Source organism: Lampris incognitus, chromosome 5 (genome assembly GCF_029633865.1).
Source record: "Lampris incognitus isolate fLamInc1 chromosome 5, fLamInc1.hap2, whole genome shotgun sequence".
Taxonomy (NCBI): Eukaryota; Metazoa; Chordata; class Actinopteri; order Lampriformes; family Lampridae; genus Lampris; species Lampris incognitus.
The window spans coordinates 23840948-23864727 of NC_079215.1; the positions used below are offsets into that span (position 1 = coordinate 23840948).

The 23780-nt window shown below is 45.9% G+C and overlaps 1 protein-coding gene and 1 long non-coding RNA gene across 2 annotated transcripts in view; both read right to left on the reverse strand.

The window, feature by feature from the left end:
* Positions 1 to 5556, reverse strand: part of LOC130112238 (uncharacterized) — an 8111-nt gene extending 2555 nt beyond the window's left edge. Inside the window, exon 1 of the long non-coding RNA XR_008810218.1 lies at positions 5490 to 5556. This is a non-coding gene — a long non-coding RNA (uncharacterized LOC130112238). The remainder of the gene's footprint in view (positions 1 to 5489) is intronic.
* Positions 5557 to 8228: 2672 nt separating this feature from the next.
* Positions 8229 to 14603, reverse strand: hapstr1b (HUWE1 associated protein modifying stress responses b). The gene is made up of 4 exons (XM_056280078.1): positions 14176 to 14603; positions 10682 to 10762; positions 10307 to 10582; positions 8229 to 10188 (listed from the first exon to the last, which is right to left on the reverse strand). The coding sequence occupies exons 1-4, from the start codon at positions 14369 to 14371 to the stop codon at positions 9950 to 9952; spliced, it is 792 nt and encodes a 263-aa protein (XP_056136053.1). The 5' UTR covers positions 14372 to 14603; the 3' UTR covers positions 8229 to 9949.
* Positions 14604 to 23780: the final 9177 nt, after the last annotated feature.

The following is a 23780-nucleotide window of genomic DNA, read 5'->3' on the forward strand; positions in this document are numbered from 1 at the left end:
TCCACAAATTTGCTTGGACAGCCAAACTTTCTCAGGATTTTCCAAAGTAGCTGTCGATTCACAGTGTCAAAGGCTTTGGAGAGGTTGACAAAAGCCATGCAAAGGTCCTGATGTTGTTCGCAGCACTTTTCTTTAGCTGTCTTACTGTGAAAATCATATCCACAGAAACCGCACTGTGACTCTGGCAGCAGATGTTCTGTCAAGTGCATCACCATCCTGCATAACATGCCACAGATGGACTTGCCACCTCTGTTTTTGTAAAAGGTGACAATTTTAGCATCCCTCCATTGTTGAGGGACACTCCCCTGGTCCCAGACCTGCAGGGTGTACTGATAGATGATTCTGGTGCACAAGTATCCTTCTTGTTTTAGGAGTTCTGCTGAGATATACCATCACTGCCAGGGGACTTATTGTTCTTGAGGGAGTTGATGGCTGTAAGTACTTCTTGAAAACTTTGTGAGTGATCAAGGTCTGGGATGGGTGGACAAATTGGCAGCTCTTCCAGGATGGATTGATCGGTTGGCGAGTGCTGGTTAAGTAGTGCTTCAAAATGTTCAGCCCACCTTGCCAGGATCCGTTTTTGGTCTTTCAGAGTTGTCAGTCCATCCGCTGATTTTAAGGGTGTGATAGAACAGTTCCTAGGGCCATATATAGTCTTTATAGAATTGTAGAAGTTGTGCATATCATTTCTGTCAGCATATGATTAAATCTCGTGAGATTTTTTCATCCACCATGTATTCTGCAGTGTGCAAGGTTGTTTGTACCTCCTTACGTGCTGTTTGCCGCTGCTGCTGAAAGATGGCGGATGCAGGGCAATTGAGAGTAGCCCTGTGTGCCCTATGAGGTTTCCAGCAGGGATGTGACGTGTTAAGAGTTCTTGTAGAACCAGTCCTAAAGTTTTCTGGTTCTGTAGCCTATAGAGTCGATTGCAGCTTGATGTAGCAATGAGGTTAGAGAGGTCCATTTCTGGTCCAAGGAATTGTCAGAACTCAGAATGGCCTCAAACTCGAGTGCCATCGTGCTTACAGAGCGGTGGAACTCATTCCGTGCTGGGTCTGACTTCAGTTTAGTTTTTTTAGTTTTAAATAGATTTAGTTTTAGCTTAATTTTAGTTCAGTTTAGTTAGTTCAGTTTCTTTCTTTATGGGTTTCTTGAGACGCTGTGCGGGGCGCACTTTGATGTGGAGCTTGGTCATGATCAGGGGGTGATCGGTCCCGCATTCTGCACCTCTCATGGCCCGAGCCAGCAAGACATCACTGGCATCAGTACGTCTTGTTATGATATAATCAATTAGGTGCTGGTGTTTAGATAGTGGGTGCATCTAGGATGTTTTTTTTTGTTTTTTTTGGTCTTCTGCTGAAACAGTGTATTCGTAATGGTGAGGTCATGCTCTGCACAGTGTGGTAGCAGCGTCAGACCATTTGCATTAACCTGACCAACCCCATGCCTACCCAGTATTCCACTCCATATACCATTGTTCTTTCCTACCCCAGCATTAAAGTCCCCCAGAAGAAGGTGCTTGTCCTTTTTTTTGGATACGATGAAGGGCCTCATCTAGTTGCTAGTAGAAGCTTTCCTTCACACCATTGTCATATGGTAGTGTTGGCGCATAACAGAGTGGCATAGTGTGCCTTTGCTAGGGGGATACGGAAGGTCATTAGCCTCTCATTTAGTCCGGTGGGTGTTTCAGTGAGGCTGGGTAGAATGCTGTTCTTGATTGCCAGTCCAACACCATGCTGATGTTGTCCGCCAAGGGGATAGCCTCTCCTGAAAAAGGTGTAACCTCCTCCTCCCTCTCTCAGGAAGCCTTCACCCAGGAGCCTGGTTTCACTGAGAGCAGTGATGTCCACGTTGTAGCGTCTCAGTTCCTCAGCAATCAGCACGGTCCTTTAATGTGGTCTGTTGCCATTATTATCAAGGAGAGTCCTAACATTCCATGTTGCCAATTTGAATGGGATCATTTTCTTGTTTTTACCGCAAGATGGAATTACCGGTGGGCGCGGTAACCTACCCAGGAGGTTGGTTGAGTGGACAATTCTTAGGCCATCTTTTCTAGGCCCCTCCCCAATTGGGGTGAGCAGTGTGGTCCCCAAATAGGGCTGCTTAGTCACACGGGGGTCCGCCGAAAGCAGCTGCCACTCAATCCCAGCTACAACCAACCATGTACTCTGTGCCGCTGATGCGCAGGGCTTTGACTAGGAGCTCTCAGGCCAATTCTACCCTGCTGCTGTCACCAGACACCCCAATGCCACCAGACTTCAACCGGATATAAGGCCGAATATTGTACACCATGGTCAGCGGTGGAGACCTACGCAAGGAGGTATTTAGAGTGTCACAGGGGGTGTGCAGTCCTCAGTAGCACTGTCTTTGCCATGACACGTTGGTCCTGGTGGCAAGCGCTTATACCCAGGACAACCAGTCACCCATCATGACTGCAGGAGGCTGCCGGAATCCCTCTACTCACACACACACACACACACACACACACACACACACACACACACACACACACACACACACACACACACACACACACACACACACACACACACACCATGTCACCCTATACTCGTGGGGACCCCCCATTGACTACATTTATTCCCTAGCCCTTAACCCTAACCTTGATCATCACAATTAACAGAAGAATAGAATAATAGAATAGAATGCACTTTATTTCTCCATACAGCGAAATTCACTCTCTGCATGTAACCCATCCTATTGTATAGGAGCAGTGGGCAGCCGCCATGCAGCACCCGGGGACCAATTCCAGTTCTTCTTCCCATTGCCTTGCTCAGGGACACAGGCAAGAGTATTAACCCTAACATGCATGTCTTTTTGATGGTGGGAGGAAACCGGAGCACCCAGAGGAAACTCACACAGACACAGGGTGAACATGCAAACTCCACACAGAAAGGATCTGGGATGACCTGGGGTTCGACCCAGGACCTTCTTGCTGTGAGGCAACAGTGCTAACCACTGGGCCACCTTGCTGTCTAGTAATCCCAATTCTAACCTTAACCCTAAACCGAAGTCCTAACCCTAAAATAGACCATTTTCCTCATGGGGACCCATAAAATGTCCCCACAAGGTAGGTGATTCTGGTTTTTCTATCCTAATGGGGATCATGGTATATATATATATATATATATATATATATACACACACACACACACACACACACACACACACACACACACACACACACACACACACACACACACACACACACACACACACAAGCGTATCTTATCCTTACACAACATATTTGGGAAAAGGAAATCAGGAAAGAATGGCTACAGGTACAGATAAAGATATAACTCCATCACCATCAGAGTTACCCTCTTAAACTTTACCTGCAGGCAACTTCATCATCATGCATCATAATACTGAGAACTGAATAAGAGTTGTCAATCTTTCAGCTTGTTTTTTTGTAATCATAAAAGTGTGTAGCAGCCTTGAGAAAGTAAGGAAGCACTCGTTTTTAGCCTGTCTCTGCTTACTGTTCTTTAGGAAGAGGTGATGAAAAGGGGCATGGATAAAGAGGTCAGTGATGGTGGTGCGAAACGTTTTTTGTTGATCATTTTGTTCATAATTCATCATCATTCAGTTCTATCCATCCTAGGATCATACCACCATGTTGACTACTTTTAACAAAAACAAAGTAAATTATGCAACCCACCAAATTTTTTTTTCAGTGTTCATTGGGATTGCTTTTCCACACCCTTTTGGAGGCCAAGTCCTATGACAGGGTTTTTATTAAGCCAGACTGGACCGTTAAGGGGAAGTTAAGGAAAATCAAGGCCGCTCAGGGTGAAAAGGTTTGAGGCTCAAGACTTGTGTCCGATAAGTGACTCCATGCTGGTTGGAGATGGAAAAGAGGTCTTAGAAATATGTCCAGTTTTTTTTTTAAGCCTTAGACCCAGAGCCAAGTGAATTAGGGCAGGTGGACAGCTTAAAGCTGCTTGGATAAAACTCAACCCTTGGGGCAAAATCTGGAGTCGAAGGCTTGCAGAATCTGGAGTCGAAGGCTTGCAGAATCTGGAGTTGAAAGCCTGCACATGGTGAGCCCACTGGAAAATCAAAACGCTGTTGCAACGTGAGTGAATGCTTATTGGAGAATTGACCTTATCAGATGCTATGCCGCTCCTATGGGGGGATTTTGGTTCAATAAACCTATTCACAAATAGGTTTATTGAAAACAGTCAATCTTGCATGCAAGGTGACTCTGGCCCCCAAACACATTTATCTATTTCATCCCATCCTTCAGTCTCCTCCTTTCTCCTTGTTTCCCTGCATTTCCATGTTTCTCATATCATTAGTCTCTCCGTGTCTCTTATGGCTTTTCTCCAAGGAACTCAAGGAGGATTTCGGCCTCCTCCCCTCCTCGACTCACCTACATCCTTTCATCCCATTCCCTCCTTTTATCCTCCTCCTCAGTCCCCTGTCCATCTTTATTTCTCATCTCACCGCCGTCCCCTTCCCTTAACCTGCTTCCTAAGCCGGAACACCACCAGACACCAGTCTCCCTCGCACACGTAAGTCTCTTGCTCGTCATTTCCAGCCCAAACCCATCTGCAGCCAGCAGAGCAACATCTAATCCTTATGGCTGGGGGAGGGGGAGAGAAGGGGGCTCACACACAATCCTCCCCTTTATGTCCCACCATTTATTCTCCTTCTCTTTTCTTTTTCAAGTATCTTTCCCCTTCCTTTAATCGTGATCATCGCACCTCCCACCAAAAGGTGGGGGTTTTTTTAGATCATAGGAAACCCTGAGAAAGGGTTTCATGTTTTTGCATTTTTGCCCTGCTACCTTTTTTCTTTTTCTTTTTTTGTCTGGGTGATACCGCAGCGGAGCGCTTCTCTCCTGTGTCCACTCAGTCTCCAGTGGCCATAGTCCATTACGCCACCGTGCTTGGACGCTGCTGCCAGCCCGTGGCCACGTTGTGGAACTGCAGGCCCACTATATTGACCGTTTGATTTTTAAGAGGAGTTGCATCATATCCTACACCCCCTCCCACCCCCACCCCAATCCCCTCTCTGGGTTGGATAAATATTGCTGGAGGATATATAACGTGTTGCTATGGTGATCAGCTCTTGTGGTTTTTTTTGTTTTTTGTTTTTTCACAGCGTTTATGGAGGACATGGACATGCTGGTGCACCGCACCGGGCGCTCTGAAAAGCTGTGTGTGTGTGTGTGTGTGTGTGTGTGTGTGTGTGTGTGTTTGTGTGTGTGTGTATGTGTGTGTGTGTGTGTGTGTGCGTGCGTGCGTGCGTGCGTGCGTGCGTGCGTGCGTGTGTGTATACGCATGATGCACGCACATGCTAAATCTTATGCGCGTTGGAAAGGGAGAAAGAGGGAGAGGGGAGAAAGAAGGAGTGCTTGTGAAGAGAGAGAGGATTTACAAAAAAAGAAAAAAAGAAAAAAAGGAGCGCACCAAAAATAGGAGACAATTTCTAAGGGCTTTTCATTCATGCCACGCAATACTCACCTACCATGCGTGTTTGTGCTGAGGGGCTTTGGTTACTACCTGTCTCTGGGGAGTATTTAACCTCTCTTCCTCCTCTGATCCTTCATCCTTTCCTCTCTTTTCCACCCCCAAACCTCCCCCCTGCTTACCGGCTGCTTTGTCTCTCCGGGGACACACTCCCAGTCTGCCTGATTGGCTTCTGTTTATGTGCGTGTGTTAATGTGCGTGTACGTCTGTGTGGGTGGGTGAGTGAGTGAGTGTACAAGCATGGTGTCCTCTATCAATTAGTGCAAGCTGGTGCAGCAATTACGATTACCCCATTTGTTTATATGTGTGTGTCTGTGCACGCACAAGCTCATGCACATGTACTTGTGCGACAGATGACTTGTGCATCATTGATCGCCAGCTGTCTGCCATTGAAGAATCCCTAATGGTCAAACCCTCACGGACACACAGTCGTTTGGAAGGAACCGATGTGCAAGTATCGGCACTGGGTTAGACCACCAGCTTTTTCTTTAAAACAACAGACGTCATCCTCACAGACACCCATGTTCGTGTGTGTGCCTGCGTGCGTGCGTGCGTGCGTGCGTGTGTGTGTGTGTGTGTGTGTGGTGAGCTGATATCAGGACAGCCCAGACGGCGGTATCGAGGAGTATTCTGGAACATTCAGACACTTGTTGCTCTCTCTCTCTCTCTCTCTCTCTCTCTCTCTCTCTCTCTCTCTCTCTCTCTCTCTCTCTCTCTCTCTCTCTCTCTCTCTCTCTCTCTCTCTCTCTCCCTCCCCCAGACACATGCACAGTGCTGCTTTTGAAGTGTGAAACAGCTTGCGGTCAGCTCGGCTCCTCTTCGGTGGTTCTATCAAATACCAGACTTTAGAGCCTTTAGATACAAGATGAAACAAAAACAACAGAGCAGAGTAAGGATGGGGGGGCGAGGGGGGGTATTCTCACCGGATGTGGTCTAAGACAGCGCTGCCAATTCAACAATGATGGACTGGCAGAGTAAATGGATCAGACAGCTGCCCCTGGACTTGCCTCAGGCAAGCCCTCAACTCAAGATATCAGACGTTCATGGGTGACCTGCTGCCCCTGAAGCATCAATGGCTGCTGCACCTTTTCGTTAGCTGCAGCAGTGCCCGGGTCACCATCAGCAATAGGTGATGGTACAAGTATCCAAGAACTGCTTAGGCTCAGCACTAAATCCAAATTGGCACCAAACTGTTTTCTTTTAACGAGGACAGACATGCTACCAATTATTACTTCCATCGCTTCATTAAAAATTACGAGGGGAAAATGTGCCGCTCTTTATAAAGGTCAATACGCAGTGTAAACAACTTGTCCACCCCTTGGTAGTAACTACGATTACATTAATTGTTGAGCTCAGCATGGCACCACAGTACTGGGGAGACCTCATATTAATTTAGATCCATAATTTGTGAAATCATAGAATTTTTTTATTATTATGAATGATTTTACCGTTCCTTATATTTCCTTTATTCCCTCTGAACCGTGTGTCACTCTTTGGTCTAACATTGTGGCTTTCTAACATTGAGTACTTCTTTTTTTTTTCATTGCTTTCATTAGTCCTTGTACATATCGCCTTGTGTGTGCTCTTGTTTTAGTATATGTGCTAAGTGCAGACTGTGCAGTTATGGAGCTGCTATGCTAACATGTGCAAACGTGAGCATGCATAAAGACATTATGTGCAAACATGTACTCAAGACTTGTGTATGTATTCTTTGGCCTTGAATGGGACATGTGGCAGAACACTCTCAAGGCAAGCTGAAATATAAAAGAGAGGAGGACATTACAAGTGGTCTCAAAACACAGCCCATTTTTAATAAAATGCGCTCTTGAGAATATCAGATAAAGCGCCATGAGCCTTGAGATCACATTGGTCTGATAAAAATAAAGAGGAATGGAGAAATATTTTAGGCCCTTAATTACATTGTCACCTCCTGACTAGAGCCTTGCTTGTGTTGTACTGACTCTCAGATGTACGTCGCTTTGGACAAAAGCGTCTGCTAAATGAAATTGTAACATTGTAAATATGCTCTTTACAACAAGCACATCTTCTTTTCTTTGCTTGTCTTCAAAAGCCAAATCCTTGTGTTATGCTGAACGTCTAATTATAGTAGTCAAAATACATTTTGCCAAGAGAAAACGTGGGTAAGTTTTCTACTGTTGGTCTTTTCACTCTACTTGTCAGTGGCTGCTATAAAGGTAGTTAAGAGCAGTGTGGCACCACCGTGTGGTAATAAAGCTGTACTGCATCACAGTCATTTGTTGACATCCTTCAGGCCGTTACTAAACTTAACTAGCTGTAGCAGAAAGGATTAACAAACAGCCACTACTGTCCCCTTTCAGCAAATGTCTACCCCCCCCCTCCCCTTTATTTGGCCATCTGATTGTTAAGGACAGAATGATAAGCCATTTGTAAAGAGCACAGCACATGTATGTTGTTAAAAGAAACGGAAGGAATGATTCGACAGGAAGGGACGAGGAATTTGAGATCGGGTGCGGAAACACTGTAGTAGTTGGGATAATGACGTCTCAAAGATTAGAGCAGCTCAGTGCATCCATGACCCTGTTTTGTTTTGTTTTGTTTTTTAACCCAAGCTGACTATAGGCCCAAGCAATACCTGTCAACAGCAGATGTTAACCTGCACTGGACTTAAAATCTTTAAGGACAGTTGCAAGGCATCTTGATGCAAGGGGTACATTTTACGAAGCAACTGACCGAAAATATCACAGAAAAAAAAATTGTTAAACTTTTTATTCTTTAATGCCAGAATGAATGTACATGTATGTCCCAGTGGGTTTGCATGTTTTTCTTTTTACATTATGTACCACATATATATAATCATAACAGCACCTACATGTTATTTACACAATTAGACAAGGCTGTATCACAAAGCAGTATTTGGAAATAGCGGTTCACTCTCCTAGTTAGCAGGAAGTGCCATAAGTCATACCGAGCCATCCCACCCAATAACAGATGATCAAGCTAAACAAACTCAAGAAAGACATCACAGGTATTGGCCCCTTCTAATTTCTAGGTTTAAAGGTAGAACTGCAAGTATGACAGCTGGATGATTCTTGCATAACTTCAGGAGATAGAAGGACGGCAATGCACTTGCATCTACTAAAGCAGCCACTTTATGCACCAATTAATCCAAATGTAAACAAAATAGTACCACTCATACAAAAAAGTAAAAACGAAGTTGAAAAATTCTGGTAGTGATTGTCAGAGCTCATTATGCAAGGACTGACAAAGCAACAGCCAAACCTGAATCAAAAATATTTTCAATCTGAAAGATTTCAAATTTAGATTTTGCAGATTCCCATTTTGAGTAATGGTGGGAATCTGAAGGTACAATTTAGTTTCATGTACAAGTACACTTTTTCAAGAGCCTAAAGAGGGTCCTGTTTGTTTATTTAAGTTAGCTTTAGTGCAGGATTTTTTTTGTTTTTTTTTTGCAAGTAAATAAAATCACATTTCAATCATAATTTCGCTTTTCAAAAATATCAGCTAATGGAGTCTGCTTGTTAGGGATTATTAGCTTTGTAACTTAGTCTGCCCTTCTTTGTGATCAAACCCAAGTGAAGAGGTGGATTAGCTATGAGATGCTTGAGCTAAGAAAAAAAAAAATCATAATTCAGTCATATATGAGTGCACCAGAACCCTGCACGCACATACTCATGTGCAAACGCTCATTGCCGGACAACAAGCAGGGGCAGCAGCGTCCTCGAAGGCAAAGATGAGAGAGTACAACACAGTAAGTGGCAGTTTTGCTGTCAAATACACAAAGACTAAGAGCAGCAGCAGATTGAGATACACACGCTGACAAGCGTTTTGAGGGAAGGGGTAACAAATAGGAAGGCAGTGTGGCCTCTCTAGACCCAGCAAGAACCACCCAATGTGCCCCAGGTTCCAGTCCATTCTGGCTGGGCCAGCATTCCACCAAATAGAAGGATGGAGGAAGTAAACTGAAGCATTCAAGGAATAAAAAGGGAGGAATTATAAGGGAAGAGGAGAAAATGATACAATTTGCCAAGTTTTTATTTTTAAGATGTGGCGCAAATGAACCTGGCCAGACAAATTAGCTCCAAATACAACATTCTGCTCTATCAAATTCCCAAGTGTGCACTGCTTTCCCTTACAATCCTATCAGATCTATTCAAGAAAACTAAAAAGGGAGACGTCACAATATAGTTTTCTACTTGGGTGTGGATAGTGGGGGAAAAAAACAGAAGCAGGGCGTGAGGAAAAGAGGGGAAAATGATTGGATTGTTGATAGTTTAGTTTTTCATTATTTGTGGTAGCACTGCAACAAAGATGAAGGGTGTGTGTGTGTGGTGGGGGGGGGTTCAATTTTATGGCCAAGGTATCACTCCTCATCAGTTGTCCATTAGGCCACAGAGGAGAGGACAAAGAAAGGATAGGTGTTGAGAAGTTGAGTGAAAAGGATAAGGGAGAGTTCAGAGCATCCTGTTGCGTTTGTGCGTTGGTGAGTCTGTGATGACATCACTACAGGCAGCAGGTCCCCGTTTGCGGTTGGCTGTAGCATCCAAGTGAAGTGCCATCTCCTCAGCGATGAACGTGTTGAGGTCAACATCATGAAGACCATTTCTACGACGACTGAGCGATTGAGCAGGGTGTGTTGGGGAACCAGGAGCACCTGATCGCACAGAAATGCTTGCCATGGCTCCGCTCAGGCCTGGGGAGGAACCGACACACAGACAAAACACTTGTTTTATAAAACTTCCTAGTTGCACAACTGTGAACTATATTGACCACCCTCAGCACAGATAAATGAATATAATATTTTAACCCACCATGTAGTGCAATAGCCTCTCTGAAAGGCTGCAAATCTGTCTCCACAGAGCTGCCCGTATCCGGAGGCGATGGTCGGCTTGTTGACACCATGGCAACTCTTGGGGGGGCACGAGTGTTCCGTGGGGGTGGGACTTTGCCACACAGGAAACTGATGAGGTCCTCTCGCCTGATGGTTCTTCTGCGTTTCTTCACCCATGCAAGTACTTCCTTATTTCTGCGCTGGTAGCCAATCTGGATACCGAGATCATAGCTTCGTTGATGGGCTTCCACACTCTCTGAGAAGCACAAGGGACAGCTGTATGTTGGTAAATTTGGACTGCAAGATCAAAGCTCAGCTGCACTGATATTGCTATGTGTAAAGTGTAATGACTTGCCTTTATACAGGTTAGTGACAGCTGTGGCTGCATTCTGGAAGGGCACCCAGAGAGAGAGGCCTTGTTGTTGGCATACTCTATCTGTAAATCATAAACATATCAACTGAATTAAAAAAAACAAAATACACTTGAATTACAGATACACAGAGTATGATATTACCGTATGTATCATAACAAACTAATGCACTAAACCATGTACAGAAAAAAAAAAGTGCTAACCCATCAGTGAACACAGCAACAGACATCAAGCTTCATTATGATGAATATCCATGTCATAGGCAACATATCTATTCACTTAAAGCAGCAAGGGAACATTTTTGGATTTGGGCAATGTATTTTACATCGACTGTCACAAAGACAACTGAGGGGCTTTTCTTTCTTTAAAGCATAGCAACTAGATTCGTGCATTTTTTTTTACAAATCGTTGCAAAAAAGATTATCACGCAAGAAGAGGAGATACGTTCCCAGATGAGGCAAAGTAAAAATACTGTACATGTGTGCCATAAAGCAACGCCTATATTTCGCAGGAGGTTTCGAGGCTGGTGGCAGAGGAAATGCACAGAGAAAACAAGACTTCAAAGGAACTGGTCTGAACAGTGACTGTCATTCTCCCACAGCCATCATCACACTATGTGCTGCTTTAAGTACCACAGCTACTTATGACAACATAAAATGTATGACAGTAGGGACACCATTGAAGTTATCAAGTTTGTGCCTCTCTTTGCTGTCATTTTTTAAGATGGGCCCACAGCACCTCAGCAATAATAATTTTACTTATATAGCACTTTTTAAAACACATAGTTACAAAGTGCTTCACAAATGGGATAAAATACACACACAAATACTTATCATTCGAATGTGTATTTTTGTACATACATATGCATGCACAAATACATATGCAATGACACATAGACAAAAATGAGCGCACGCAACCAAAATGAACAAAGCTAAAGGCAAACAGAGTTTATAAAATGGCTAACCAACCTAGCAAGACTCAATCGCATTAAATGTCCCGTCTTTCATCCACTTTCAACTAATCAAACCAAGCTACACCACTATTCTCTGAGATCTACATGTCACTTCCATCTCTGAACTCAAAACTCTTGTTGGGCAAGAGGATAAGCGTATGTATGCTGATGTTAGGGCAGGGTCCAAACCCATGCTAGGGTACAGGGTTGACCCCAGTTGGATGGAAGAGTACCAGTCTTAGCTTATGAGTACAGGATCAAAAGATTTGACAATTTAAAACAAACAAGATTTCTATAGAAAACTGTCCTTGTCTCATCGCTGGTGTTATACAAAAGGGTTACAAGCCAACAAATGAGCTGATACAAAGCCTGACTGAAAACAATTGAGGTCCATAGAGTTAAAAGTACGAAAACACATACCCTTGACTCAAGTGTTTCCAGGCTACTTTTATCTTAGCTGGAAGTATACAGAGATGCCATTATGATTGAGCTACACTCCTATAGATCATAGATTTTGGCTAACTTAGTGACAACCTTGGTATTGCACCTGGTAACTGCATTCATTTTTGAACACTATAATACATTTGAAATGGAACAGTCATCAGTGCTGATGTGTCAGCTCCTCTCCACCATTGAACAGTTGAATTCCAGTCTCAGCTATCTATGTTGCATCATGTTGGTAAAGATTGTCAACCATATCTGCTTATTAGTCACATATGCTTGTTAGCCACAACAACTCTGCCTCTCATTCGAATTCAAAGCGACTTGCAAATTACTTTTACCTGCGAGTTCATTCTTCTGCATTTGCAGTTTATGCGGATTAATTTTTTTTCCAGGAAAGGCATAACCAACAGTACCTTTTAAAACGAGCAAGTACAAATGCATTTATGAATAAGAATCGTAATTAAGCTACTCTATCCAAACGATTTGCAAGTGAACAAATGTCGTTCTTGATACTTTGTGTCGCTTGCATATATCAGACAATACATAATTCACAAATAGCCATAACATGAAGGCTTCTGTAGTTGCAAATCTTAATAATTGTTTGGTAGGACTTACCATGGGAATAACAATTGTGCTTATTGCATGTTTGTTTTTGGGTTTTTTTAGCAGTAGCAACCAAATACAGAAGAAAAAGGCAGGGAGTGGCAAGTTTGAAGTAGAATCAAACTTGTGGAAAACAAACAGATATGGCAGACTCAGCTTTAAAAACAGAACTATAGCATAACTAAAGCTCAACCAGGGTTTTTGTTAGGCCTGGGAGAAGGTGCTGACACAACAACTCACAAATCGTCACGACCCCTATTTTCTGTCCAATGTCTGGAATGCAAGCAAGGTGGTCAATTAGCCAGTGCCAATGCACAAACCACTACCACAGTATATAATGGTCAATTTAATAATTAAAAAAAAAAAAACTCCTACAGGATTGCTGATTTAACTGATGGTTAAACAGTTCAGTAAACTGTAATGCATGCAATACTGAAGAACATATTACAGAGTTAAGTGTGGTTATATCTGACAGCATGTGAAAGATGAATGCGAACAGGTTTCCCAGCCTTTTAAACCATGGCATTCGTACTTATTAGTAAGCAGTCTTACAGTTTTGTGAGCCATTCTTTTATGTATCATCACGCCTCCAGTTTTCCTTGTAAAATTACAAATGACGTTAGTACATACCCTCCACCATGACAGGAAAGGCTCACATTTCGGATTCGATTTTAGCAAAACAAACATTATCGTTAATCTCATCGCCATTTTGTTCCGGAGTGTTAACAATACAGTTAAAGGCCAAAAGCGAAGTATATTAACACAGAAATGAACAGCCAGTCTGAATATGTGTGTACACCATCCGACGCACGGCGATGATTATCCTAAGGGTCGATCGCAAACAAACGGACTTGTTTTTTACTCAAGCAAGTTAACTCCTCACAGACCTCGCCATTTTGACAAGCTAGTTGCTGTCACGCCAGACAAAAACAATTTTTAGTCTGAGGCAACTTGGCTCTGTTAGAAACGCAAGAATATAATAAATCGCGGTATGAACAAAATTGGCCGATCACACGGAATGGACTAAGTTTGGCTTGCTCTCGATTTAGCGCTGGTACGCTAGCGTTATATACCCGTGGTGCCTTGACAGTTTAGGCCAACTAGCAAGTTCAAGCGCCGCTGTTCTAGACCGACTCACTTGATACGGTTTGCTAACGTCAGTTAGCTGACTGGTTTAAGGGGAGGGGGGGGGAGTTGACAGTTAAAAGAAAATGTTAACTAAACGGGCTATAAGTCAAACCGTCATATTTCTACCGAGTTCCTAAAGAGTTTCCGATGACTGATGCTTTTAACTGGCACGAAAATCGAATTAGCATGCCTCACTAGCTAGCTGTGTTAACGGTATAGCTGTGATCGGCTAACACGGCTAGCTAGCTTTAAGTGCCCTTTGTGTTTCTCTCCACCCCGGCGCCGCCGCAGCATCGTATACCGTGTTAGCTAGAAAACCAGTTGTATTAGCCATCAATGCTTGGTGCAGACCTTTGTAGAGTTGTGCAACCGCGGTGGCTGAATTTTGAAAGAGGTGCCATAGTTTCTGTTGGCTCTGATCGCTCTCTTCCTCGTTCGGATCGTCTTGCTCGGCCCCGGCCAGACACTGTCGTTCCCATTTGGAGAACCAATGTTCGGGGCCGTGTTCTTGAATCTCCGCTTCCCCCTCCTCCTTCTTCTCTTCCATGGCGTACTGTTAGCTAGTAGCACATAAATGCGAAGCTCCGCTGGAAATGCCGAATTCGGGTGTAAGTACGCGGCTTTAACTTTGTCGTGGTAGACGAAGGTTTAAGGAACACCTCTACAATTCTGTTTAAAAAAGAAGTTGTGAAAGATGCATCCTTGCGTTCGAACAAACTACGGAATGCAATGACAACACCTCAAAATCTCGAAAACACGTAACCATGCATGTTATGCGATCTCCGCCTATTTTTCGTCAACCTGAAAAACGATTGGCGAAAATATCTACGCGAGCAAAGTCTCTTAGCATCTCGGCTCTTGACTGGACAGTGGTTAGCGAGGAACGTCGTGGTCCCGCCCTCGCCGGATAATAAGTAATTTTGCAATTTGGACGGTAGGGGGCAGCTTCTGCATTGACTAGAAAACATAATGAACGCTGAAACTTTTTGTACTACTATTAACCATGTCTTGACGCATGCTCGATAATCCAGGTAAGGAATCCCAGAAAGTTGAATTAGTTCATCTGGACACAAAAGAAAGTTGAATCAATTCATCTGGACACAGCGTTTATTGAGACAGAAACGTTTCTCACATTCAGGGGGCAGTACTATCGGCAGAGTTATAGGTGTGCTATGGGTCTTACCTATAGCGGCCAACTTGTGGAAAAGAGGGCTCTGATGTCTGAGCCATTGGTTCGGATTTGTGGCCGACACCTGGGTTAAAATTAAATCTCAGGATAGGCTCCAGCATCCCGCGACCCTGAGAGCAGGATGAGCGGTTCGGATAATGGATGGATGGATGGACGCAGGGGCACCGGAATGCCCCCCCCCATTCCACTTTTACTCTCTTTCCACATTTTTTTTAAATCCCTGTATCCCCGCTAATGCCCCTATATTGCAACACTTATGGTAAAAAGACGTTTCAATCATTCCCGTCCACTCTAAGAAATTAGGTCAAATAAAGCACGCAGACATAAATCAGGAAGAATATTCACATTTTAATCCAATCAAACGGTACATCCCAAATAGCAAAATGCCATTGAATCAACACTGAAATGTTGCCAGGCAGCATTGAATCCACACTGATTTACGACGTGGAGTCACTGTTGAAAGCGCTCGATATGTTCAATGTTGAAATGGCATCGAATGTTCATTGATTTCCGACATCGATTATATGTTGAAAGTGCTCGTTATCTTCACTGTTGAAATAACGTTGAATTTTCAATCATGGCTGATATTGAATCAATATTGTAACGTGCATGGATAAGTAGACACGTTAGCACTTGGCTAACGGGTCGGACCCTTTAGTCGACTGGTTAACGTTGTCGCCCGCGGTGCGGGTTCGTGTCCCGGCTGCGGCGGTTCTTGCAATTGCCCCCTGAATTCGCTACATTGGTGTCAGAGGTGAGATGCGCGAGGACGCGCGTCCCGAAGGAGGGGGTTGTGTAACGTGAATGGATAAGTAGACACGTTGACTAACGGGTCGGACCGTTAAGTCCAGCGATTAGCGATGTCTGCCGCCGTGCGGGAAATATGGGTTCGCGTCCCGGCTGCGGCTAGTTCCTGTGGTTGCCCCCGAATTTGCTACAACATTGATTCAGCTATTATCTAAAAGGTTAAGTTTAGTTTATTTGACATTGAAACAATATTATAATAATCATTCATATGCTTTACAGCATGCTATTCGTCTGGCCTAGGCTATAATAAACGAAACAGAAGAATGGAAGAATCATACATTTTTCTTTATTGTACAATTTTAAGTTGAAATCACTTTGAACCTGAGGCAAACACCTTGCGATTCCACACTATCAAAAAACAAATTCCAAATATTTTATGTTATCGTATACACTTCTTCAGTCACTACTACACCACTGGGTTTAACTTGGACTATAAGATAATATACGCGTGTAGAGCCGAAGGAACGGAGAAGACCGTAGGTTCACACTTTAGCCGTGTAGGCAACTTTCTTTAATCAACGGTAAATCAGAGAGACAACAAAACCACAGCTCGACGGAGCGGAGGCGGCAAGAATAATCAGAAAACTGGCTGAACAACTATAACTTAACCCTGCGTTAACCTGCCAGGGCAACCCTGACTTAACCCTTAGTTCCTGGGGTGAATTCTATCCCCAATACGTGTCCACCACATGAGCCCCCCCAGAATTCGCCCTAGTAATCGAAGTCAGGCAGGCGCGGGGGGACGACAGGCCGTCCGCGGCGGCTCCGGGTAACAGGGGCCGGAGTGTCTCTGGGAGGCATTGACGCGGGCCTGTGGAGGTCGGCCTGAGGAGCAGAAGAGGCAGCGCGGGCCTCCACGGGGGAAGGAGGCGGAGCCGGGGGACGACCGCGACGAGGAGGTTGGGCTAACTCCAACGGCTGCGTCAAGTCCAGGCGTGCGGGTTTAACTCGGTCCACTGAAACATGCTCGGCCGTGCCCCCAAAATCCACCACCAGGTGCTTAGTTCCCCGTTCCAGGACGCAGAAGGGGCCGTCATAAGGGGGTTGCAGAGGGGGGCGGTGTGCGTCGTGACGGATGAACACGTAGTACGCTGACTGCAGACCTGGGGGCACCTGGAACACCGGAGCGCCGTGTTGGGCGGTAGGGACGGGTGTGAAAGCTCTGACCCCATCCAGCAAGGAGGCTCGTTGGTCCACAGCTGACCAGGGACGCGTTGCGTTGGGCATGAAATCGCCTGGGACTCGCAGCGGCGTGCCGTACACCAGCTCCGCAGAGGAGGCTTGTAGGTCTTCCTTCGGGGCGGTCCGCAGGCCCAGCATGACCCATGGGAGCTTGTCGACCCAGCTGCAGTCCTTGAGAGTAGCCCGAAGCGCAGCCTTCATGGACCGGTGGAAGCGCTCACATAGGCCGTTCGCCTGAGGGTGATAGGCGGTAGTGCGGTGAAGCTTGACGCCCAGAGCCTCACCCACAGCATTCCATAGCTCTGGGGTAAACTGTGGCCCGCGGTCAGATGAAAGGTCGGAAGGCGTACCGAAACGTGAGACCCACGACCCAATAAAAGCCCGGGCCACATCAGCAGACGTCGTGGATGCCAGGGGAACAGCTTCAGGCCAGCGCGTAGTCCTGTCCACCACAGTGAAGAGGTAGGTGAACCCATGGGAGGGGGGTAGGGGACCAACCAGGTCGACGTGGACATGGTCAAATCGTCTCTCCGGCACTGCGAAGCGTTCCAGGGGCGCCTTAATGTGGCGGTGTATCTTAGCCCGCTGACAGGTGTAACCAGGTTAAAATTAATGTTTTTATTTTATTTTGGTTGAGTATGAAATATCACCAAATCCTGTCTGTGTGCTGTTATTTGTGTTTACTACATTTTATTTTATGTCATTATTTACTTTTATGTATGTTTTACAACGACCGTCATATACATGTACTGTCGCTTTAAGAGAGAGGTCTTGTGGGTACACGGAAGAGGGAACGCGGGAGAGGCCATTTTTGTTTTGTGGGAGGAGTCTCAAGCAGCGACCGAGCCAAGCCACGCGTGTTTCTTACGGTAGCACAGGTTTGCTGATTGAGGAGAACGTAACCTTGAGTATCCCTGTAAGAAGATACTGCAAGCTGTGGGATAAAATACTTGTTTATCCTTTCTTACATCGGAGTCCCGTGGACGGTTTCTCCTTCTAATGCACACGAGTGAAGTCCGGGCAGTGGTTGAGCTTCAACGCCCACGTCCGTAAGAAACACCGCTCCAGCTGGAGGACTGGACGTTTGTCGAAGGGTTTGAAACAAAAATAAATGGCAAGGTGGGCCAAATAGAGTCCTGTGTGTCCCCCCTCCTTCCTTGATCATGATGATGATGATGAGAGACCGTGGATGAGAGAGGCCGTGCACAGCTTCAAACACGGGGCGTCTCCAGCTGTCCGGGACGATGGGCCTGGGCTGTCCTGTGGAGACGTCACACAGGAGGGTGACACCTGTGTCGCTGAAAGGAACGTCCTGCAGGCGGAGCTCCGTGTCGGAGGTCCGGAGACGGAGGATGCTCGGGTCCGTGGCCTGGTCAGCGGCCATCTGTGCATAGTCCAGGCCTAGGTGGACCGCTCCAATCACTGCCCTAGAGAGGCAGTCAGCTACCTGGTTAGACTTACCAGCGACGTGCTGGATGTCGGTAGTTAATTCCGAAATGTAGGAGGGTTGTCGCTGCTGGCGAGCGGGCCATGGCTCGGCCGTCTTGGACATGGCAAACGTGAGGGGCTTGTGGTCCACGTACGCAGTAAACTCGTGGCCCTCTAGCAGGAACCGGAAATGCCGGACGGCGAGCCAGAGACCGAGGAGTTCCCTGTCAAAAGTACTATGCTTGCGCTCTCGGGGTGTAAGCTGGCGACTGAAAAAGGCCAAAGGCTGCCAAGCCCCCCCACCCACCCACCCACTGCCCGTGAACCGCACCAACAGCATAGTCCGATGCATCCGTGGTTATAGAAATAAGCGCTGTAGGTGAAGGATGCGCTAGCAGGGTAGCCTGGGAGAGCGCAGCTTTAGTCTCGGTGAACGCACGGTCCCGCTCTGCTGTCCAGTCGACCGCCTGGTTGGGGGACTTGCCTTTCAGCGCCTCGTACAGTGGCCGGATGATAAAGGCGGCCCGGGGAATGAAGCGGTGGTAGAATGTCACCATCCCGATGAACTCCCTGAGCGCACGAGCTGTTTGGGGGCGCGGAAAGGGCGCTACCGCTTCCTCCTTTGAGGGCAGGGGGACCGCCCCGTCCCCAGTGATGCGGTGCCCGAGGAAATCAATGGCCGTCAGCCCGAACCGGCACTTCGCCGGGTTGACGATCAGCCCATGCTGGCTGAGGCGTGTGAAGAGGGCGTGAAGAGGGGACAGTGTAAATGACCCATATAATTTTGTCATAATATTTTGTATTATTATTGATTTTTATGGTGCTCATTATTGATTTGTATTTGGTGCCTAAAGTACAGTCCTGATTGATATTAACAGCGAATTACACTTCCTTTTGTTATGTGACCTTTATTTTGAAAAACTCTGGTCTCCCATGATGCTGTGTGCTGCTGCGAGAAAACGGCAGAACTAAACTGAAAGTTGGAGATGATGGTCATGTTCGCTATGCACAGAACGAATTCACAACTTATAGTTCATTGATCATCATCATTTATTTAGCACCTAGCTGGAAGGCGAACAGCTCTTACGGTGGTTCTATGGTGTGTCTACGGTGTGACCAGGGGTTAAAGTGGGATTTGGTAAGTGGGGGATCTCTGAAATCAGGAAATTAACCCTACGAGCACATGCACACACACATACCCACTACATGCTCAATAAATCACTGGCAACATGTTCACTTTAAAAATTGAAATGCATTTTAATCAGTCTTTTGTATTAGTTGAAAGTGCCACAACTAGCCAGCAACGTCAGCTACTAGCTAGCAACGTTACCGGGTGGAAGATAGCTAGCTAGCTGACGTTACGTTCGCTAACGTTAGTTGCTTGAATGAAAACCACAGCAGAGCTAGACAAAACTATTGGAAATACTATTGGAAATACACTGAAGATACTCACTCTTTATGCCCCCCAATCCAAGATAATAGCGCAGGTAGCAGGTTGACGCTCTCTCGAGTCTTGTCTGCCTGGTGCGGTGAACTGACCCTGACCCGTGAGTGTGAAGCCAGTCTCTTTTGATGTCAAGTCTGGTGAAGCCAGACAGCAGGCAGGTGCGGGTCACGTGAGGACGCGATATCCTTCAAACTTTCAGAAAAAGTAAAGTAGTATAAAAATAGAAGAACGACTTTATTTGCGATTTATTTTGTAATGCTTGTGAATTGGCTGCATCATGTTTTTTGTTTTAAATTTTACTGTGACAAAAAGGTTGAAATTACTCCTGTCTACAGAGTGCCGGATCTCAGCTCCGGTTGACTTGGGGGAGGAGGGGAAGTGCCGGTGTCGGGATCCGGGTAGCTCCGGCCCACTTTAATCACTGGGTGTGACTAGTAAATGCTGCAATAAATGGTCTGATACCGCACCATGGACCCGTCAGTCGTTATTGGAGTGCATCGTCTGAATAAAGTCCGGCTGGAATGCTACAGTAAGAGCTAGCCTCTTCATCAACCCCGCCACCATGCTGCCAGAGGAGGTCTATGAGGACGAGCTACGGAGCTAAGTTGCTACTAGTCTACAAGGGACAATTCATCGGGCGTCTTGGCGTCATTTCATCGGGCAACTCGGCGCCATTTTACGGGTCTTCTAGACAAAGGAACTCTACTCTCATCAGGCAGCTGGCTTGAAGGTTTGGTGTGACGGTCAGACTCTAAAGGTATGGAACATTTAATTGATTGATAAGGAACAGTTCATCTTCACTGAGAACATTGATAAACATGGTTTGAGAAGAAAAGGTTTAAGAAGAAAAAGACAACAACAATGGACATTTATTGAATTTGATGTTTCTCAATGTGAAGCTGATGGGACTTTATAGAACAAATAAGTTCACACAAAGTAACAAGTGAATCAAGTGACTTTGTTTATTGACTGTTATTATTATTACTGTCCATTTACTGATCATCCTTCCTGTTGACTGTGAAAAAAGGGAAAATGTTTAATGCATGATTTATACAGTCTGAATGGTAACTGAATGTTGTATTCAGTGGAGAGATTGATATTATAACCTTGCAGTCAGTAATATAACAGTCAGCCTACAGTAATAGGCTCTATTCCTCTAAGAAGTCTGTAGCTATACCAGGTTCTCTGCTCCTCTCTTCGGGTAGTCTATGGGCTATAGTAAAGGCAAACAATTCATTACATCACATTTATCATGGCAGAATTGAATATGACCGAAACAGAGAATCCTGCCCCACAGTCAGAGCTAGAGAATCAGATAAATAGACTACAGCTTAAAATTAGTAAACTACAAGAGGCTCTCAACGAAACGCTAGAGACTACCGAGATAGAACACTCAGAGAAGGAAATTCAAACTAAGGAAGAAACACTAAGTAGCCTCCAAAGTCAACTTGAAGAACAAAATGGGGATAGCCTCCGACGCTCGACTCGAGTGAAGATCTCGACTCCTAAAATGCGTCAACTGCAACAAGAGGAGGTGAGGAAGAAGGAGAGAAAGCTCCTCTCAGCGTACGAAAAATGGAAGAGTCGAGCTCGTGAGTCAAGAGAGCGGCTAAAGAAAGACCTCAAGGAAACTGAGCTGGCATCTCTGCTTGATACTTTGGAGAAGGATAAAGAGGCTGTGTTGAACACCTATAATGACATACGAGGTCACTTCACACCCTCAGCCGAAATGAGAAGCCGTGTTGATGCATGTCAGGCAGCTACAACAGAGATTAAGAAAATCGCCTACGAGAGGATTGTAGACATCGATTTAGATTTTGATGCAGAACAAGCACAACGACGTCTCAAGGAGCTACTCAAGGGCGGCTATGCGCGCTCAATCTATGGATCCACTGTCTCAAGAGTGTCAAAGTCAGTCCACAGCCACGAAGGCAGCACTTTAACAGTCAAACGTGTGGACGCGGCAGCAGAGCTTGCAACAAAGGCAGCGGAGTTCGAAGGGTTGCTTGAAGAAGATAAGCAAAGGGAGAAGATACAACGTTTGGAGGAGCAACAAAGGACACTAGAGGAGCAACGAAGGTGGCAGCTTGAAGTTGAAAAACGCGCTCTTGAACGTCTACAGGCAGAAAAAGACTTAAGGGCTGCACAGGCCAGACTTCAAGTCTATAACCAGGGAACATCACAGGGCGGCAGTGTCCACTCTAATGATCCTGAAAGAAATCTTCACGGCTCCCCAGCTACCAGCAACCAAACCCTCAATATAACGGCATCGTCACCTGACGTAAATGTGTCGTCCCTCGCCCGGGCCCTCCAAGATAGTATAGCCCTGAATAGACTTCCAGAGCCATCGGTATTTAATGGCGACCCCATTCAGTTCATTGAGTGGAGAACTTCATTCATGTCACTCATTGACTCAAAGGCCATCTCCTCAGCAGACAAGCTTTACTACTTGAGGAAATATGTAGGCGGCCCAGCTCGTAAGACACTGGAAGGGACCTTCTACAGAAACGACGGCGAGTCTTACAAGGACGCAAGGAGCAAACTGAATCACCGATACGGACAGGCCTTCGTCATACAGAGAGCCTTCAGAGACAGGCTCACAAAGTGGCCAAAAATCCAACCAAGGGATGCAGAGGGACTTAGAGACTTTTCCGACTTCTTGAACGCCTGCCAAGACGCAATGTCTCATGTGAAGAGCCTCGAAATATTGAACGACTGTGAAGAGAACATGAAGCTGGTCCACAAACTGCCAGACTGGGCAGCATCTCGATGGAACAGGAAGGCTACGGAAGCCTTGGATAGGAATCAAGAATTCCCCAGCTTCAAGGACTTCACCACCTTCATGGCAAAGGAGGCAGCGATCGCATGCAATCCGATCACCTCACCTTATGCCTTACGCAACTCCGAGTCTAGCACAGCAAAACTGAATAACAGGGACCCTAAGAGGAACAAGGCGAGTGTTCTGAGTACGCAAACTGAAACGGACAGTGACAAGCAAAAGCCAGCCAGCGGAAAGAAAAAAACCCCCTGTGCGTTCTGCCAAGACAGTCAACACGGGCTACATGCATGTCCCAAGTTCATCGCCAAGACTCTGGAGGAGAGAAGAGAATTCGTGAAAGAGAACAAGCTCTGCTATGGCTGCACCAAACCCGGCCATAGCGCGAAGGACTGTCGACATAGACATACCTGCAACACCTGCAAAGGCAAACACCCCACCTGTCTTCACAATGACAACCACGTGAAAAGGGAACCGTCTGCAGCTCGGGAAAACACTCCCCCAAGCAACGCTAATGAATCAGATGCTGCCGCGACTGCAATGTCACATGCCGTCACGACTGGACAGTCTACCAACACATCGATGATTGTGCCCGTATGGGTGTCGTCCAAGAACAACTCAGGAACAGAAAAACTTGTCTACGCCCTGCTGGATACACAGAGTGACACCACATTCGTCGACCAGGAAGTGTGCAGCGCTCTAAAGGCAGAGTCCTGTCCAGTGAAACTGAAGTTAACGACAATGATAGGACGTGACACCATCGTGAAAAGCCAACGAGTCTCGGGGCTTCGTGTGCGCGGTTACAGAGCTTCCCTCCACATCGACCTTCCTCCTGCCTACGCTAAGGACGGTATACAACCGGTAAACAGCCAGACAATGGAATCATCTCTCCGCAGTCATAGACGAGATTCCACCGCTGAAAGATTGTGATATTGGTCTTTTAATAGGATACAACTGTGCGAGGGCAATGGCACCAAGAGACGTAATAGCACGAGGAAATGAAGAGCCTTATGCAATCCGAACCGACTTTGGATGGAGCATCGTGGGTTGCTCTTCACCGTGCCTTGACACTCCAAGCGTGGCGAGACAGTGTTTCCGGGTAGCTGTGAAGGAGCTCCCGCCAGTCA

Coding starts and splice junctions, on each gene's coding strand:
- hapstr1b (XM_056280078.1), bottom strand. CDS start 14,371: ATGGAAGAGAAGAAGGAGGAGGGGGAAGCGGAGATTCAAGAACACGGC. Junction 10,763..14,175: donor GGTTGCACAACTCTACAAAG/GTCTGCACCAAG, acceptor TATGATTTACAG/ATAGAGTATGCCAACAACAA. Junction 10,583..10,681: donor TGTCACTAACCTGTATAAAG/GCAAGTCATTAC, acceptor TGTGCTTCTCAG/AGAGTGTGGAAGCCCATCAA.